This window comes from Portunus trituberculatus, chromosome 12, assembly GCF_017591435.1.
Source record: "Portunus trituberculatus isolate SZX2019 chromosome 12, ASM1759143v1, whole genome shotgun sequence".
Classification (NCBI taxonomy): domain Eukaryota; kingdom Metazoa; phylum Arthropoda; class Malacostraca; order Decapoda; family Portunidae; genus Portunus; species Portunus trituberculatus.
In genome coordinates this window covers 6,218,465-6,235,538 of record NC_059266.1, presented here as the reverse complement: position 1 = coordinate 6,235,538, position 17,074 = coordinate 6,218,465, and the positions used below count along the sequence as shown (strand labels likewise).

Sequence of the window (17,074 nt, the reverse complement as noted above, 5' to 3'; positions counted from 1 at the left end):
ATTTATTTATTTTTGTTTCTATAATATTTGTTTTTTTTTTCTTTTTCGTCCTCTAATATTTCTTTTTTTTTAATAAACCAACAATAGCTAAATTCTTCCCTCACTTCAATTTTTAAGACCTGTTTTTTTTTTTTTTCTTTTTTTCATTTTCTAATCCTGGTTTTTTTTTTTTTTTTTTTTTTTTTCTTTGTTTTTATACTATTAATATTTCCTTCGTTGACTGCAAGATTCCAGGCACTTTTTTTCTTTTTTTTTTTTTTTTTATCATCTCTTATCTTACTACTATTTACAACACTACCAAACGCGTCCTCTCTCTCTCTCTCTCTCTCTCTCTCTCTCTCTCTCTCTCTCTCTCTCTCTCTCTCTCTCTCTCTCTCTCTCAGGTGCTGTTTTTTTCCCTCTCTTTGTATTAGCATGTTTGTCCCTCATTACTGCCACTAATGGTGATCTGAACAGCTGACACGTACTCGAGAAGAGACGCTAATGGTTATGAACTAGAAGGTTGCCGACTTACTTAAATGGAACCTGTTTATTCATTTTTATTTTATTTATCTATTTATTTATTTTATTTATTTATTTATTTTTTTGCTTACATTCTTGTGGTATTGGAGTAGAATTAATGGATACATGTTTATTTGTTTTGTTGTAGTTTTTTTTTTTTATTTGTTTTAGGTTCGTTGGTCTTTTGTTTTCTTTTTTTTTATTGTTTAGCTGTTGCATACGGAATTTTGTTTTTATTTTTTGTTTTGTTTTGTTCACGTTTTTGGTATTGGAATAAAGTTAATTGATGTATTTTAATTGTTTTGTTGTGCATATTTGTTTTAAGCTCGTTGGTCCTTTTTATTGTTTCTTTACGTATAAAAAAAAAAGTGTTAATTTAATTAGTTTTGTATTTTTTTTTTTTGGTTGGTTGATTTTTCTTTTTTTTTTGTCCTTTTTGAAATTGTTTAGCTGTTATGTATAAAAAAAAGAAAAAAAAAGGCAGATTTTATTATTTTGTTATTTGTTTACCTGTTTTGTTGTTTGTTAATTTGTTTTGGTTAGGTCTTTTCTATTCTTCTTAAAATTGTTTCGTCTTTCCCTCTTCCCTTCTCACAATTAATCACTCATATATATTTTTCATTTTCTTCCTCTCCCTTATTACTCCTTTATTTTCATCTTATCCTTTCCCTTATTACTTCTTTTTTCATTTTTTCCTCTCTCTATTAATACTCCTACATCTTCATCTTTTTCTCTCCCTTTCACACTAACAATCACTCCTACTCCTTTTCCTCTCCCTTTTTACTTTCATATATCATCTTTTCCTCTCCCTACATCTATTTCTCTCTCCCTTATTACTCCTACATCTTCATCATCTTTTCCTCTTCCCTATTACTCTTACATCTTTTTCCTTTCCATTTTTTTTTTTTTTCTCATACTTTTCCTCTCCCTTTTTCCCCTTTTTTCTCTCATACATAATTTTTTTCCCCTCCCTGTCACTCACACATCATCATTTCCGCACCTTTTCACCTGACACCTCCTCGCCCCACAGAATTGAAGAGCATGAGTGTGCCGGAGCTGAACGAGGCCCTGATGGAGCTGGAGCTGGTCATTCGGCAGTACTCCGAGACACTCATCACACAGCTGGCCCTTAGAGACGAGCTGGAGTACGAGAAGGAACTCAAAAACTCCTTTATCTCTCTCCTTCTTCAGGTGGGTCTTTGTGGTGGTGGTGGTGGTGGTGGGTAGGAGAGATGGAGATAGGGAAAGAGATGGTGGTGGTGGGTACGAGAGATGGAGATAGGGAAAGAGATGGTAGTGGTGGTGGTGGATAGGAAATAATAGGAGAGATGGAGAAAAGGATGGTGAGAAATGATCAGGTATGTCGCAACAAGGCAGGCAAACATTACAATTGCTTGCCCCGAGCTGGCCAGGGCCCCATAGACAGTGACTGGTAAGAATGAAGTGCAGTGAGAAACAGTCTAAGCGCTCCTTTAGACTCTGTAACTGTAGTGAAAGGAAAGTGCAGCAACACGCTTATTTTTTTATTTATTTATTTATTTGTATCATTCATTTTTAAGTAGTTTTTCTTTTTCTTTTTTTTTTCCATGTAAGTTTTTTCATGGGAATTTCTGGGCTAAAGGGGATACTTATTGGGGTACCTCCTATCTCAAAGCCCACCCGCTAACAAACACATGCCTTAAGTGAGAAAGCCCAACCTACACTCGGACCATGGACAGGATTCAAACCCATGCACTTGGAGACTCTCAGATCCCAAAGCATGCATGATTATATTAGTAGTTTTATAATTATTGTGGATTTTATAGTTGTTATGCTATTTTCACTTTTTTATGGTTGTTATGGGATGGTGGTAGGGTTTTTGTAAATGTTCAAGGATTTTTTTATATATTTCATAGTTATATTCAATAAAGTGTGATCTCAAACAAGGTGTCTTTGCTGTGGTTCCTGTAGGCTTGTAGGCTTTGGACGGTGGGCAGGGTGGGATGGGAAGGCTTTGAGTTTTTGCTGTGGTCCTGGTGTGTGCTGGGGAGGGGAGGGGGGGCTTCATATCCATTTTGCTTTGGGCCTTCAAATTTCTTAAAACGGCACTGGAAATGATAGAGATAGAAAAAAGGTGGTGGTGGTGGTGGTGGTGGTTCTAAGTATTTCATTTAGGTTTAGTTTAATTTTGTTTGTGTTTTGAGGAAAGGAAAGATAGGAGAGACAGAGAAAAAGATGATGATGGTAGTGGTGGTGGTGGTGGTGGGGGATAGGAAAAGATAGGAGAGATAGAAAAAAAAGCAGAAAACATTATTATTAGTTTGTTGTTGTTGTGGTTGCAAAGATGATAACCATTGCCTCTTCCCTCAGGTCCAGAACAAGAGAAGAAACTTTAACGTGGAGAAGAAGAAACAGAAGAAGGTCGGACCGAATGGCACTGATCCAAAGGTAGGCTGTGTGGCGCTGTGTGAATTGAATCCTGACCTTGCTGCACTGATAAAAGGTGGCAATAGGACCTTTAAATACAACTGAAAGAAGAAAAAAAATGAGGAAAAAAATTAAATTGGAAAAAAAAAGATAATATAGAAAAAGATTAGTATTAGATTACATAAGCTCCATTCTAATGTTGCTACACTGATAAAAAGGTGTCAGTAGGACCTTTAAATACAATTGAACTAAAAAAAAGATAATGAATAGAAAAGAATAAAAAAAACGTAGATTAAGGTGTTTGGTAATGTATTATAAGGTGTATTCTAATCTTGTCCTTTCTACAGTAATAAAAGGTGTCAGTAGGACCTTTAAATACAACTGAAAGAAGACAAAGAAAAAAAAAAGTGAATTGAAAAAAGATATAAGATGAATTAAGGTGTTCAGTATTAGATTATAAAGTTTACCTATTCTAATCTTGCTACACTAATGAAAGGTGTCAGTTGGACCTGTAAATACAACTGAAAGAAAAATTAAAGGAAAATAGAGAGAAGGAATAGAAGAAAAGATAATAAAAATAAATTAAAGTGTTTTATATTAGATTTTTTTTGGAGGGGAAACTGACCAAGAACAACAAAAAAGAAAAAGAAAAGGGTCCACTTAATTGCCAGGGGCTGCTGAAATGTCCTGAAAGATTATAAGCTGTACACTATTCTGACCTTGGTGCAATTATTAAAGGTGTCAATAGGACCTTTAAATACAACACAAAGAAAAATTAAAGAAAAAAAAAATAATGAAAAATAAATGAAGGTGTTAGATTATAAACTGTATTCTAATCTTGCCACAGTAATAAGGTGTCAATTGGACCTTTAAATGTAACAGAAAAGAAAACAAATTTAAGAAAAAAAGAAAGAATGAATAGAAAAAGATTAAAAATATAAATTAAGGTATTTAGTATTACTGTATATAGTTTTTTTTCCCCGTTAAGGCCCATATCACCACCCAAGCTCATCTTGGGTGTAACCACCTAGAACCTGGGTATCATGGTGACATGTAGCTAACTTTAAACCACTCGACAAATGGCAAAGTGTTTAAGGCTGTACGTGGTGGGATTCAAACCTAAGCGTGGACATCTGCCCGATCCCACACTCACCACCTTATCCACTGTGTCACTGTCTTCCTAGGCTGTATTATAATCCTGACCTTGCTACAGTAGTAAAAAATGTAAACAAATAAAACAAAATAAAAAAGAAGAAAAAAGAAAGAATGACCAGAAAAAAAGTAAAAAAAAACATAAATGAAGATGTTTGATATTAAATTATAAACTGTTTTCTAATCTTGCTATAGTAAAAAAAAAAAAAAAATTAGACAAATAAACTAATATAACCATGGGTGCTGTATTCCCACTCACAACAATAAATGAAATAAAATAAGATAAGAACCATCAAACAACACAAAAGAAAGATGAGAATGTTGAGTGAAAGATGATAAGGCAGTGTGTTCTATCTCTCTGCAGTATTTAACAACAGTGATCCCTTACGATGTCGGACACGGACCTCCACACAACCCCACGCTGCAGATCCTCATCAAAAGTAAGCCTGGAGCGTGTGAGAGAGAGAGAGAGAGAGAGAGAGAGTGAGAGTGAGTGTGAGTGAGTTAACCCCTTCAATACTGGGATATATTTTTACCTTGTTTTGTGTACCATTAGCCCATTTTATTGACATTAGGAAAGAGAGAGAGTTAATCGCTTCAGTACTGGGATGCATTTTTTAGCTAGAGTTTTGTGCACCATTATACCATTTTACTGACATTAGGAAGGGTCTATGGAGGTCAGAAAATTAATGGCCGCAGTCTTCACTATTTTAACCCTTTCAGTACTGGGACACATTTTTTACCTCGAGCTTTGTGTACGATTGGACCATTTTATTGACATCAGGAAGGGTCTGTGGAGGTCAGAAGATTAATGGCCACAGTCTTCACTATTTTAATCCCTACCATGAGTTTCTGAAGCTGTGTAAAATCACCAAATAGTCACCAGAATGAAAATGAAAATGCGTCATGGTACTGAAGGGGTTAATGAAAGAAATTATGATGATTAAGGAGAATAGGTTGTGTGAGAGAGTTGAGAAAGGAGTGAGTGAGTGTGTGAGAAATGAGTGATAATGAGGAGTAAGGGAAGGAAGTGTGTGTGAGAAATGTGATAAAAATGAGTAATGAGTGAGTGAGTGTGTGAGAGTTAGAGAAATGAGTGAGTGAGTGTGTGTGAGTTAGAGTAAGGAATGAGTGAGTGTGTAATTCCTTCATATTCCCACATCCTTCCCTCATTGCCCTCACATCCCTCACTTTCCTGCATCTTTCCTTCACTGTCCTGTATCCATTCTTCACTGCTACACATCCTTCACTGTCTTGTATCCTTCCATCACCACCACACACTGTATCCTAGACTGTATCCTCTCTCCATTTTCTCCCCCCACCAGTCCTGACGGCGATCAACGAGGACAGCCCGACGGTGCCCACGCTGCTGACGGACTACATCCTCAAAGGTCAGTGTGGGTCGGCACGGGTCCCCAAGTGGCACTGCTGAGAGAAGACTTGCCCAATAACATGAAGAAGTACTGACTAGCTGACATGTTTGCCGCTGCCTTAGAGCAACACTCACACCATTCTCTGTGTTTCCCCTTCCCTCCCCCCCGGTGATAAAAGTGGAAATTTAAGGTAAAGCTTCATCTCGTTTTCATCCGTGGCCAAGAAATAAATGGACCCGTGTTTTTTGTGATCCTCGAGAGGACGTCAGTGGGGCGGTGCCGTGCCGGCCCGTCCCGTCCTCCGCACTGCAGTGAAACCTCGTTCTGTGCGCTCCCTTTGAGGCTGAGGAAGTTAAGAGAAGTCAATGGAGATGTAGCTCATGTCAGATAATGCTCATACTAACCTGCTAAAAGTCAAATAATGCTCCTGCTAACCTGCTAACCTGCTAACATGTCATAATCAACTTGGCAGCTTTAAGTGGGATTGCTGTTTAGGTGTTCAGGGCTGGATGAGTCAAGAGTCACTTGGGCAGTGTAGTGTGTTGATCTTAATGTCATGAGGATAACAGGGCAGATGAGGGCAGTGGTGTCAGGGCGTGGGTGACCAGTGTGCCGGGGACTTGCCTGGGGTCATTGTGTGGGAACAAGGTTTTACTGTGGGTGTGTGTCTTAGTGTTGACAGACTTGCTCACTGATTGGCCCACTAGTTGCCTGCATGTCTCACTAAACCATCAGTACAGTCTAAAATTGCATCCCGCCAAGTGCCATGACAAGTGATCTGTTTGGTCGAGGTGTGAAGGAATGCCATCAGTGTGTGCCAGGTTGCCACGGTCACTGTTGCACCGCCGCCGCCGCCCCGCCCCGGACACACCCTGGGGGGCAGCAGGCGTCCTCTCACTGACCGAGAATCATCAAAATGTGCGGTGACTTTTTTTCTGGCCACTGTGGATTTGACTCCCTCGTTTTTCCCCTCTACTCTTGATGATGGAAAGCAAACCACAAAGGTAGTGATCAAAATATAGAATGGCTGGGAGTGAGAAGACACTACATTGCTTTTGTTTTTGTGGTTCCTCTCCCTGTGGACTGAGTGAACACTGCTTTCAGATTTATAAAGAGTTTTTAAATTTTTTTTGAATTTTTAGCTGATAATTTTGAGTTTTTTGTGACTTTAGTGTGTGGCGTGAGTGTAGGTGAGTGAGAGCAAGCAGGACACAAGTACAGTGGTGCCTGGTATCCATGAAGTAGTGCTCAGTGGCAGTGTAGAGAGCAACACTAGGGCCTGTAGTATGAAACACTGCTCTCTCACCATCACTGCTTTCCAAAGGCTCCACTTTAATGGTATTTTAATGGCTTTGATGATGGATTGGCAAGATTTTTAGTTTATTAGAAGGGGAAACAATCTTGAAAATCCAGCTGGTTGTCTCTGTGGCCTTGGAAATTTGTTGTGGTGAGAGAAAGGTGTTAATGAATACAGGCGAAGATCATGTAGTTAATATTTTTGCTGCAGTTTGTTCCTTGAGTGTTTAACAAGACTAACATCAGTAGTGAGTAGCGGTAGTGCCAGCGTCGGCCGCCATGCTGAGGCGCCGCGCTGTACTTTAGGGTGGAGTGGGGCAGGGCGGGTGCATGATGGAGAATGTTGCCTTGCACTAGGTGGGGCAGGAACACCGACTCACCGCCCCTTAAACTGGTGATGAATGGTTGCGGCCTGTCTGATAATTTGATCCTCTACCTATGTGCCTCCCTCACCACCATCACCACCACCACCACCACTTACACCTCCTGCTGCCCACTGCACCTCACACTCACTCACTCACTGTACCGTCTGCTAAGTGTAGATCCAAGCCACACTGACCTAAACCCTCCAGTCACACAGCTCTGTACAGACAAGTGCCAATATGGATCTTTACTTTATAAACTTTGGTGTGGCTTGCTGGGCTAACTGGGCCTCCACTTATTGTGTCTTGCCTGTATATAACAAAGCTTTCAACAGTAATGTCTGAAAAAGCTGCCTGCACTCAATATCACACCTCCTCTCCTCACACACAAGATAACTTAGATCCAACACACACACACACACACACACACACACACACACACACTGTAACTTAATACTCCTAACATTAAGCTTTGGTGTGCTGATTGAGTGTTTCCTTCATCTTGCATCATGAAGGAACACACTCACCTAACCTTTTCACTCCTTTCACTGCCACAAGCAACACACAGCAGCAGAAGCAATGCATGAAGTCTTTACAAGTATTTAGAAGAAAGATAAGAATGAAAAGAGAATAGATTTTCTAATTTACACCTAGTTAAGAGATTAGAGATGGCTGTGGAGGAAGTCAAGATGTGTGAGAGTGATTGGTAGTAAAGGAAAGATGACCAACTAACAGTGAAAGGGTTAGACAAATGTGGAGTAGAAGTGGAGGTGATGACACTGTCCTCCTGTTAAGATGGTGGTGAGGTGTTGTGTGTGTTATAACACGTTCATTATTAAGACACGCTTTAGAATAACAGACTGGTGTGTGTGTGTGTGTGTGTGTGTGTGTGTGTGTGTGTGTGTGTGTGTGTGTGTGTGTGTGTGTTAGCAGTGAGTGACAGGTTGTCTCTGTTGCAGTGTTGTGTCCGTCATGAGTGAGTGCTGGTCCCGGCCTGCCAGCGCTCCCCACCCCCCGGAGCCGCACCCCCTGCACCCTCTCCCCCCAAACACAGGAGTCCTGCCCGGCCTGAGTCATGAGTCAGCTGCACCCAGCGTGTGGTGGCGGCGGTGACGCCTGCCGCTGCCGCCGCCGCCTCCACACACCCGGCCTCCCAGCACCATTGGATGATTGGAGCAACACAGTTGTCACAAAGGTTTCACTATGAATTACTGAACAGCTAGTCATGTGTGCCAATGGCATGTCTTAAGACAGTAAGAAGTAATGAGCAGAGTGTAGCAGCTAGGGAATGCACTGGAGCAACACAGGGACAGTTTGTAAGGAAGAATGACTCACTAGTCAGAGCTCAAAGCGGTGTACTGGCAGGATCTGTGTATAATGAAGCAACACTAACCCTCACCCTCCTCATCCTCCTCCTCACCCTCACCCTCACCCTGTCCTCCTTATGACAGTTTTTTAAGTGTTTTTGGTGAAATAGATCACAAGCCACTTGCCGTTCTGCTGCAGGCCACATCATATGCATTATTGCTGGGATCTGTGACGTTAATCGTAGTCTTTAAACGACAAGTAGCACCTCAAGCAGCTTTGTATCAGAATACCAAAGAGTCTCCTCACCTTGCCACCCTCCCGTCCGGCCGGCCACGCTGGGGCGGCGGCGGCGGCGGCAGCTGTGCAGGATGTAACCAAGCAGCAGCAGTGTGTAGGAGTCTTTGCAACTTAATAATTCTCTGTCTGTCACAAATTACCCTCCAGACTTAACCTGTGTATATTATCATGAAGGAAGATTATCTCTACGCCAAGCTTTGAGTGCAGACGACTTGCCAATGGTTGTATCTTGCTAATTCTTAAAGCCCAAGTGCAATTGCCGTACTTTGTGCGTGTGTGTGTGTGCGCGCGTGTGTGTGTGCGTGCATGTGTGAGTGTGAGGCAGTGCAAGCATGTGGCTTTACCTTTTGCATGAGTAAGATAATGAATAGATGGACAATTTTGCTGCCATTACCCACGAGCTTTGGTGTTTTGCCAACCTTGTTGGTGTTGTCATTGTTTCCGCAGCTCAGTGGCCACCTCGCCTGGCCTGATGGCTGCCGGGTGGGGAGCTGTGAGCCGCGGGATTAATCTTTGACGTCTCCCTTCATAACAACTATTGATGAAATGAACACACAAAACACAACTTGAAAAATTAAGAAATCAATGATGAAACAAAAAAAAAAATAATAATAATAATAATAATAATAAATAAGAAAATAATAAATAAACAAATAAATAAAAATCAACATTAATATTGAAAAGAAAACCAATAAACTTCCAGAGTGAATAATGAATGACAGAAATGTAATAAAATAATAAAATGAAACATGTAACTTCTAAATCATTAGAAACTTCAACCACATAAAAGGGAATCCAAACTAGCCTTGCATCACAGTGCTAACTACACTCCCCCCTCCCCCATCTCACCCAAAGATCACACACACATCTCATGATAAAACTTTCACCTGCCCCACAATGCACCATTTGCCTGACCCACACAAGGAAGGCAAAACATCAGGAAGCTTAAGTGTGATGGCAGATTATCACCATGTTATTTTTCTCCTCCTCTCTACAGGGAATGGCAGTCATGGGGAGCAGTCAAGTAACACACACACACACACACACACACACACACACACACACACACACACACACACACACACACACACACACACACACACACTTCCTGTTTAGCATTTTTTGACAATATTGAGTTCTTTGGTTAGCTGAGACAATGAACTGTTAAGATTTGCAATTTGAGATGAGATGGTTTATGATTGAAAGAAAAACATGAGTGGACCTTTTGATGTGTTTCTGTCAGTCTTACGTCCTTGAATCGTCAGAGAAAACCTTAGGAAAATTATTAATGAGATCTATTATTAGTTGAAAAAAAAAAGTCAAGATTTTTATGCCAGTAGATGAAATGGTTTATAATTGAAAGAAAAACATGAATGGACATTTTGAAGTGCTTTTCCTCAGTCTTACATCCTCAAATCTCCCAAGAAAACCTGAGGAAATTTAGTGATGCGATTTACTTGATGATTGGCAGATGAGAGGACTTAAGATTGAGGGAAAACAAGGGTGGAAATTCAGTGTTTTCTATCAATCTTGGGCCCTGGATTGGCAGAGAGAGAGAATCAAGGTTTACTCTAACCAAAGAACTTACAATTGAAGGAAAAAAAAGGAGTGTGAGTTTTTTAATGTTTGTCCCTCAGTGTCATGTTGGTTGAAAATCTGTTAGTTATTAAGACTTAGTAGATTGTGACTAAAAGAAAATAGGAAAATAAGAAAAGGGGTTTTTAAAGTGTTTTCCTGTATTAAGGTCATACCAGTTATTTGTTTACTTGTTTAGTATACTTTGAGCAGATCAAGAACATTTGGTTATTGAGATTTAGCAGATTTTGACTCAAAGAAAACAGAAATGGGTGTTTTTTTAAGTGTTTTCATATATAAAGGTCATCATATCAACAATCTACTTATTTGTTTAGTATACTGTTATCTTAGTTGATTGTGACTGAAAGAAAAGAGAAATTGGTGTTTTTTTTAAGCGTTTTCATATATTAAGATCATATCAATTATATACTTATTTGTTTAGTATACTCTCAGCAGATCAAGAACATTCAGTTATCAAGATTTAGTACATTGATTGAAAGATAATTGGAATGTGTGTTTTTTTTAAGTGTTTTGCTATATTAACAATCCCCATATCCACTATCTACTTATTGTTTAGTGTACTGTCAGCAGAGCAAGGATGTTAAACTGAGAAAAAACTATGAAGTGTTTCTCTCAGTCTTGTATCAGCTGGGCATCTACTTATTGTGAGGTCGGCGGGCTTCACTGAGGGAAAGCATTGGAGGAAGTGAGTGTGTGAATGTGATACTTGTCTTGTCCCCGCGGCCGCACCATCAATTGAAAAGGCCGAGAAGTTTACATTCAGAGCGCATCTTGTAGTGTTCGTTCGTTCGTCCGTAGCGTCGATTTACTTTGTAGGTGGCGACATATCTATCTACCACACCTCACCAGCATCACTTACCATGTCCAGCAGCAGCAGCAGCATCGTCTTCTCCCGTACTGCGGAAACTGACCAGGAATCCCCACAGCCGGTAACACGAGTCTCAGTCACGTCAACAAGGAAAAAAGGAAACAATAAAAAGTGCCAGCCATAACACAATCCTCTTTTATGGTAGACTAGACACAAGACATATACATTAATCTCTCTAATAATATTTAAAGCTTTCTTCAGCGTATTTCTTTGATGTAGATGTGATTTGTCACTGCCATAAGTATATACTATGATATAATAATAATATGATATACTATGATATAATAATAATCTCTCCCTCCAACCCTTGTGGGACTGGCAGGCAAAGACTGGTGGGGCCGACCGACCTTGGCACAGACTTGCTTCACCAACACACATCAGTTATGTCATAAATCTCTATATTTGTAAGGAATTCTGGGCAGTTTTGACCAAGTAGTCGTGTACATAATCTCTTGGTGTGTCCTGTAAGAGTCTGTGTGTATGTATGTATGTATGAGTGTGTGTGTGTGTGTGTGTGTGAGTGAGTGTGTGTGTGTGTGTGTATGCCTGCACTCACTAGTGTGCAGTGCCCTAGCCTGTTTGATTCACCTTCTATTATGTTAAATAAATATATTTATTTTTGAGAACCTTTTTTTATTGATTTTAGTAGCAACATTTGTAGCGTGTGTGGTGACTGTCTGTATGTACGCATGTACTCTGTTCCAATCACACATGTGTGTATGACTTTAGCTTCCCAGAGATGTGTTGACATTACCACTGTGATGTTTAGTTCAGCATTGTATGGTATCCTGAGTCCTCACCGTGTTATTTTAATGTAAAGAAGTATTTATGAAATACATTATCCGTTCTTGTGTCTGATTTTGGAGTGTGTGATCCTGGCGCCCTCCTCCCTCCCCGTCCCAGACGTCCCCTCCTGCCCTGTGCTGTGGCAGCCACAGTCACCCACAGCCTCCACCGCAAAGAACCCTCCCCAAGAAACACACCACACAGACCACCTCTCATGACAAACAGGGTCAGACACAACTTAACACGGAGGCAACTCTTCATCAAATTGTGTTGGCGACCTTCATCACTGAGGCAATCAGTCTGTGTTAAGTGATCAAGGGTAGACTTCTGTTGGATGGGATCAACACAGAGGAGAGCCGAGAGACACGCCAGGACAGGTAGCAACAGTGAGTGGCGCTGCAGCCCACCTGCACACTGCTTCACCTGAACAAGCCAGTCAGCAGGTGAGGAATGGATGACTGACGGAGTGACTCGCTGGCAGTGTCGAGGGGAAGGCATGGAAAGCTTCAGTCCTTGCAAAGCCTCTACACGTGATTTGGTAAAGCTTCAGTTTGCTACAGCAGAGAAGAGGCCACATAAGCTCCAGGTACATAGAGGCAAATCATTATGGCAAATTATCATTAGCCTACAGTAGCAGTTGAATTCATGCATCCTACTCAAAGTTCTGGGCTGCCTGAAGCTTGACAGAGCTGGCACGGATGCTAGAGTGGCTTACTGGGTTCTTTGGGTTAATGGGTTCTTTTTGCATTGCTGTTCACAAAGACTGAAACTCCATATAGTGAGATGGGGGTAAAAGGTGCTCAAATCTTCCTGATCCTAAAGACTGGTGACCAAACAACACAACATCAAGAACACCAAGAAGATGCTAAGATACTCAGCCAAGTGAAGGTGTGAGTGTGTGTGTGACGAACCCTAACGCTCTACAGTGACCACAAACGACACCACTGTGCTAAAGATGATGGTGCAAAGTAAAATTTAACTCCCTCTTCCCCACACAAGACTACAAGGTTACCACAACTATCCTTCTTGGTATTCTCTCCTGTCCTTGCTGCTCTGTCAACCCCTGCTGGTGCTGCCTCGCTGGGCATCAGGTACTGAACTCTGGGAATGGCAGTGTTTCCACCAAAGCTTACTAGTTATCACACCCTCCCTCACTAAATGCATAGCTGTGAACTCCCTAGCCAGGAGTTCCCACGGGCACAAGGCAAGAGACACGCGGCGAAGTGACAAAACGACAACAGACTCAAACCGTGGCAGCGTTGAGGCGAGGCTACTAACTGGCATGTGGCAGTGAAGAGATTCATGCGGCAGTGATTTTTGGCAATCCCCCGGCCAGGGAGAAGCAGGCCTTGACGCGGCTCTTGATGATGGTGGGGACGTGGGCATGGCAGTGTCGCAGCCTCAAGGGCGTCTCCACCACACACCACTCGCTGCGGTCTGCGGGCAACACCACTGATTCAGGCCTCGGGGTGGACATGGGTGAAAAAAGATGAATGGATATCATTAAGAGGTAAGATGAGAGACCAGTGATTATTGTTGAAAGTGGAGGAGATTCATGTCTTCTAAATACTGATGTGAGTAGGAAAGGGTTGTGTGAAGCAGGGAAGGTGTAGAATGTCAAAAGTTAGTGGTATGAAAAGGTAAGACAAAGACACTTAATAACTGTAGGAAGTGGGACAGATTAAAAAGATAGTGATGAAGAAAGATTTGCTACCATTACTCATAGTGCAGTCAAATTAATAAAGGGAAGAGAGGAGGAAATAAAATGATAGAAAGGTTTGCTACCATTCCTCTCACAGTACTGAGGGCAAACTAACAACAAATGTGAGAGAGAAGGAAGCATAAATAATAGAGAATTTTGCAGCATTACTATCAAAGATTAAAGAGAAAACGAAGCATAAATGATAGAAAGGTTTGCCAGCATAGTATAAAAAAAGAAAGGAAGCATAAATAATAGAGAAAGGTTTGCAAGCATTACTATGAAAAAGGAAAGAGAAAATAAAAAAAATAAAGGCTTGCCAGCATTACCATCAAGAGGAAAGAAAAGGAACCATAAATAATAAAAGTTTGCCAACATTACGAGAAGAAAGAAAAGATAAAGGTTTGCAAGCACTACTGTCAGAGGAAAGGAAAGCAAGTATAAATAATAAAGGTTTGCCAGCATTACTATCAGAGAGAGAGAGAGAGAAGGAAGCATAAATGACAGAGAAGTTTGCAGCATTACTATCAAGGAGGAAAGAGAAAAAGATCCATAAATAGTCAAGGTTTCCCAGCATTACTGTCACAGGAAAGAAAGAAGGCATAAATGATACAGGTGCCCAGGCAACAGCAGGCACAGGTGATGGGGAGAGGCTGGCACACTTCCTCACCATCAGACAGTGCCAGGTGATCACAGGCTTCCTCAAACAGTGTCAGGCAGGGACCCACGTCAGATCCCACCGCTGCTGCCATCTCGGAGGCACGGCGCCTTGCCTCTAGAGCCGCACGCCGCCCTGCCACCGCCCGCCCCTCCGCCACTGCAGACCACGAGTGATGGTACACCACCTGTGGAGGATGTGGAGGCTGAGAAAAGGTGGAGTTTGGAGTGGGAATGTGGAAAGTTAGTGGGTGGAGTTTGGAAGGGTGAGGGTAAGATGAGTTTTGAAATGTGAGAATGTGGAAAAAGGCCAAAATTTTCTTATGTTAGAGAGGAAAAGAAAACATTCACACACACACACACACACACACTAATCCATTCCACTTAATTAATTTTACTACATTAAATAAGAGAGAGAGAGAATGTTCACATACACACACACTAACCCATTCCCCATAAAAAAAAGAGGAGAAAAAAAGTACAATCCACACACACACACACATACACTAATCCCATTCCACCTAATCCGTCTCACCTTCTCCACCTCCACCGCATCACTCAGCTTCTCAGTCAGCGTGGAGAGAACGGGCTGCACAAACTGGGCGGGAAGAGTGGCCATGATGGTGACGTTGAGGATGATGTGGGAGACATTACTGTGGCACTCCTCCCGCTCCGTGATGTCCTCCCGCCGCGCCTGGTTACTGTACAGCTGGTGGGGGGCGGGAAGAACTGGTTACTGTACAGCTGGTGGGGGGCAGGAGGAACTGGTTACTGTACAGCTGGTGGGGGGCGGGAAGAACTGGTTACTGTACAGCTGGTGGGGGGCAGGAGGAACTGGTTACTGTACAGCTGGTGGGGGGTGGGAGGAACTGGTTACTGTACAGCTGGTGGGGGGCAGGAGGAACTGGTTACTGTACAGCTGGTGCGGGGCGGGAGGAACTGGTTACTGTACAGCTGGTGGGGGGCGGGAGGAACTGGTAGGCTGACTATCTTTTGTGATGGTTTGTGGGCAAGTGTGTTTTTATTTTTATTTCCTTTCATTTTATACAACTTCAGAAACTTATGTGTGGGGATTAAAATAGTGAAGACTGTGGCCATTAATCTTCTGACCTCCATAGACCTTTCCTAATGTCTATAAAATGGTCTAATGGTACCCAAAACTCATGGTAAAAAATTCTGCTTACTATTTGGTGATTTGATACAGCTTCAGAAACTTATGTGGGGGATTAAAATAGTGAAGACTCTGGCCATTAATCTTCTGCCCTCCACAGACCCTTCCTAATGTCAATAAAATGGTCTAATCACGACCAAAACTCAAGGTACAAGTGTGTCCTAGTACTGAAGGAGTTAAAAAACATAACATGGACAAAATAAAATGTCATAACTTAAAACACCACAAGAGGGAAGGCCGGGAGCTTCTTACTGTGTGATGTACGTAGGGCTGCCTCTTGTCGATGGAAGCACGGCATTCCTCTAGCGACTGTTTACACGCGGTGAGGATAAGCGTCAGTGTTGCCAGCTGGGGCCGCACCTCCACCTCCCCGACACCCACCACCTCCAGAGTCTTGGCCACTATGGGTTTGCTGTCAGCCATGGTGTGCTGTGGGCCGGGCATACATAGGGCTAGTGGTCGGTGGCACACCTCGCCGCCGCTGCTGCGGCATGAGAATAGCATGAGGGTGTGTTGAGGGAGCTGTGTTCTCCGGTCATGCTGTCGCTGTGTTCATGAGGTCGTCTCTCTCTCTCCCTCTCTTGTTTCCCTCTCTCTATGCTGTAATATTAAGGTGGGTAAACTTACTGCTCATATTTGAGTTGTTTAAGTTATATCTCTTTTTCCCTATGTCTAACAAGCTCAGGGACCTCCTGGGCAAGCAGGGTTTTAACCTATCCTAACCTAACCTAACCTACCCCATTTTCTGATAGGGTAAAGTGGGGTTAGAAATGCTGGTAAAAGGGAGATCTAAACCATGTGAATGTGTATTGTTTATGTGTGGTGTGTTGGTTCAAACTGCAATGATACATTTTTTTTTATCTTATTTATCTATTGCATGTGTGATCAATATGTAAGTCTAATACACTACTAATACTGTTACTATTTCTCCGTTTCTGTCTTCCTTCCTTCATATCACTACTACTACTACTACTACTCCTCCTCCTTATATTGTTCCTCCCTCCTCCTCCTCTTCCTACTACTCCTACTCCCTCCTCCTCCTCATATTACTACTGTTCCTTCCTCTCTCCTTCTCTTCCTACTACTCCAAATTCCTCCTCTTCCTCATATTGCTACTGTTCCTCCCTCTCCTCCTCTTCCTACTCCCTCTTGTTCCTCATACTGCTACTGTTCCTCCACTTCCTAATACTCCCACTCCCTTCTCCTTATATTGCAACTCCCTCCTTTTCCTCATATTACTACTACTACTACTACTTAATCCCCTCCTCCTATTATTATTCTCTCCTTTATTTCTATTACTACTCCACCCTCCTCCTACTACTACTACTACCACTCCCACCCAGATACGCCCTTAATCCCTTACCTGGTGGAGGGAGGGGCGGGGAGGCACAACAGGGGGAGTGCCTTATAACAGGGAGTGGAGGGGGAGTTAGTGCCAGTGGGTGCCAGCTGGGGTGGGCGGGGGTTTGGGTGGGGCGCCCTGCATCACTCGTGGCACCTGCAGGTCACCGCGGGGCTCCAGGTGTCATTACCAGCCTGCAGAAGGTCAGGTAACAGCAGGTAGCCAGCGCCCCCTGGCCAGCTGTGTTGTGGTTCGTGTCG

General features: G+C 42.2%; 2 protein-coding genes across 3 annotated transcripts in view; one reads left to right on the top strand and one right to left on the bottom strand.

Annotated features, from left to right (window-relative positions):
• LOC123502615 overlaps positions 1-11,283 on the top strand; it is a 26,717-nt gene extending 15,434 nt beyond the window's left edge. Inside the window, 5 exon segments of the mRNA XM_045251780.1 lie at positions 1,532-1,692; positions 2,851-2,928; positions 4,424-4,499; positions 5,385-5,450; positions 8,050-11,283. Of these exon segments, the coding sequence (XP_045107715.1) occupies positions 1,532-1,692; positions 2,851-2,928; positions 4,424-4,499; positions 5,385-5,450; positions 8,050-8,066 (398 nt within the window). The 3' untranslated portion in view covers positions 8,067-11,283.
• LOC123502816 lies at positions 11,279-17,074 on the bottom strand. 2 transcript variants are annotated; one of them, XM_045252082.1, is made up of 5 exons: positions 16,836-17,069; positions 15,725-16,072; positions 14,837-15,010; positions 14,315-14,489; positions 11,279-13,382 (listed from the first exon to the last, which is right to left on the bottom strand). In XM_045252082.1, the coding sequence occupies exons 2-5, from the start codon at positions 15,974-15,976 to the stop codon at positions 13,246-13,248; spliced, it is 738 nt and encodes a 245-aa protein (XP_045108017.1). In that variant the 5' UTR covers positions 15,977-16,072; positions 16,836-17,069; the 3' UTR covers positions 11,279-13,245. The 2 variants fall into 2 exon arrangements, with proteins under 2 accessions (XP_045108017.1, XP_045108018.1); XM_045252083.1 differs by having other exon boundaries at positions 13,266-13,408; positions 16,836-17,074.

What these genes read in the sequence shown, in the direction of transcription:
- LOC123502816 (XM_045252082.1), bottom strand. Translation starts at nt 15,976, where the DNA reads ATGCTATTCTCATGCCGCAGCAGCGGCGGCGAGGTGTGCCACCGACCA. An exon ending in AGCCCTACGTACATCACACA is followed by an intron (nt 15,011 to 15,724) that starts GTAAGAAGCTCC and finishes GCCCCCCACCAG; the next exon opens with CTGTACAGTAACCAGGCGCG. An exon ending in TCACCTGGCACTGTCTGATG is followed by an intron (nt 13,383 to 14,314) that starts GTGAGGAAGTGT and finishes TGTTGCCCGCAG; the next exon opens with ACCGCAGCGAGTGGTGTGTG.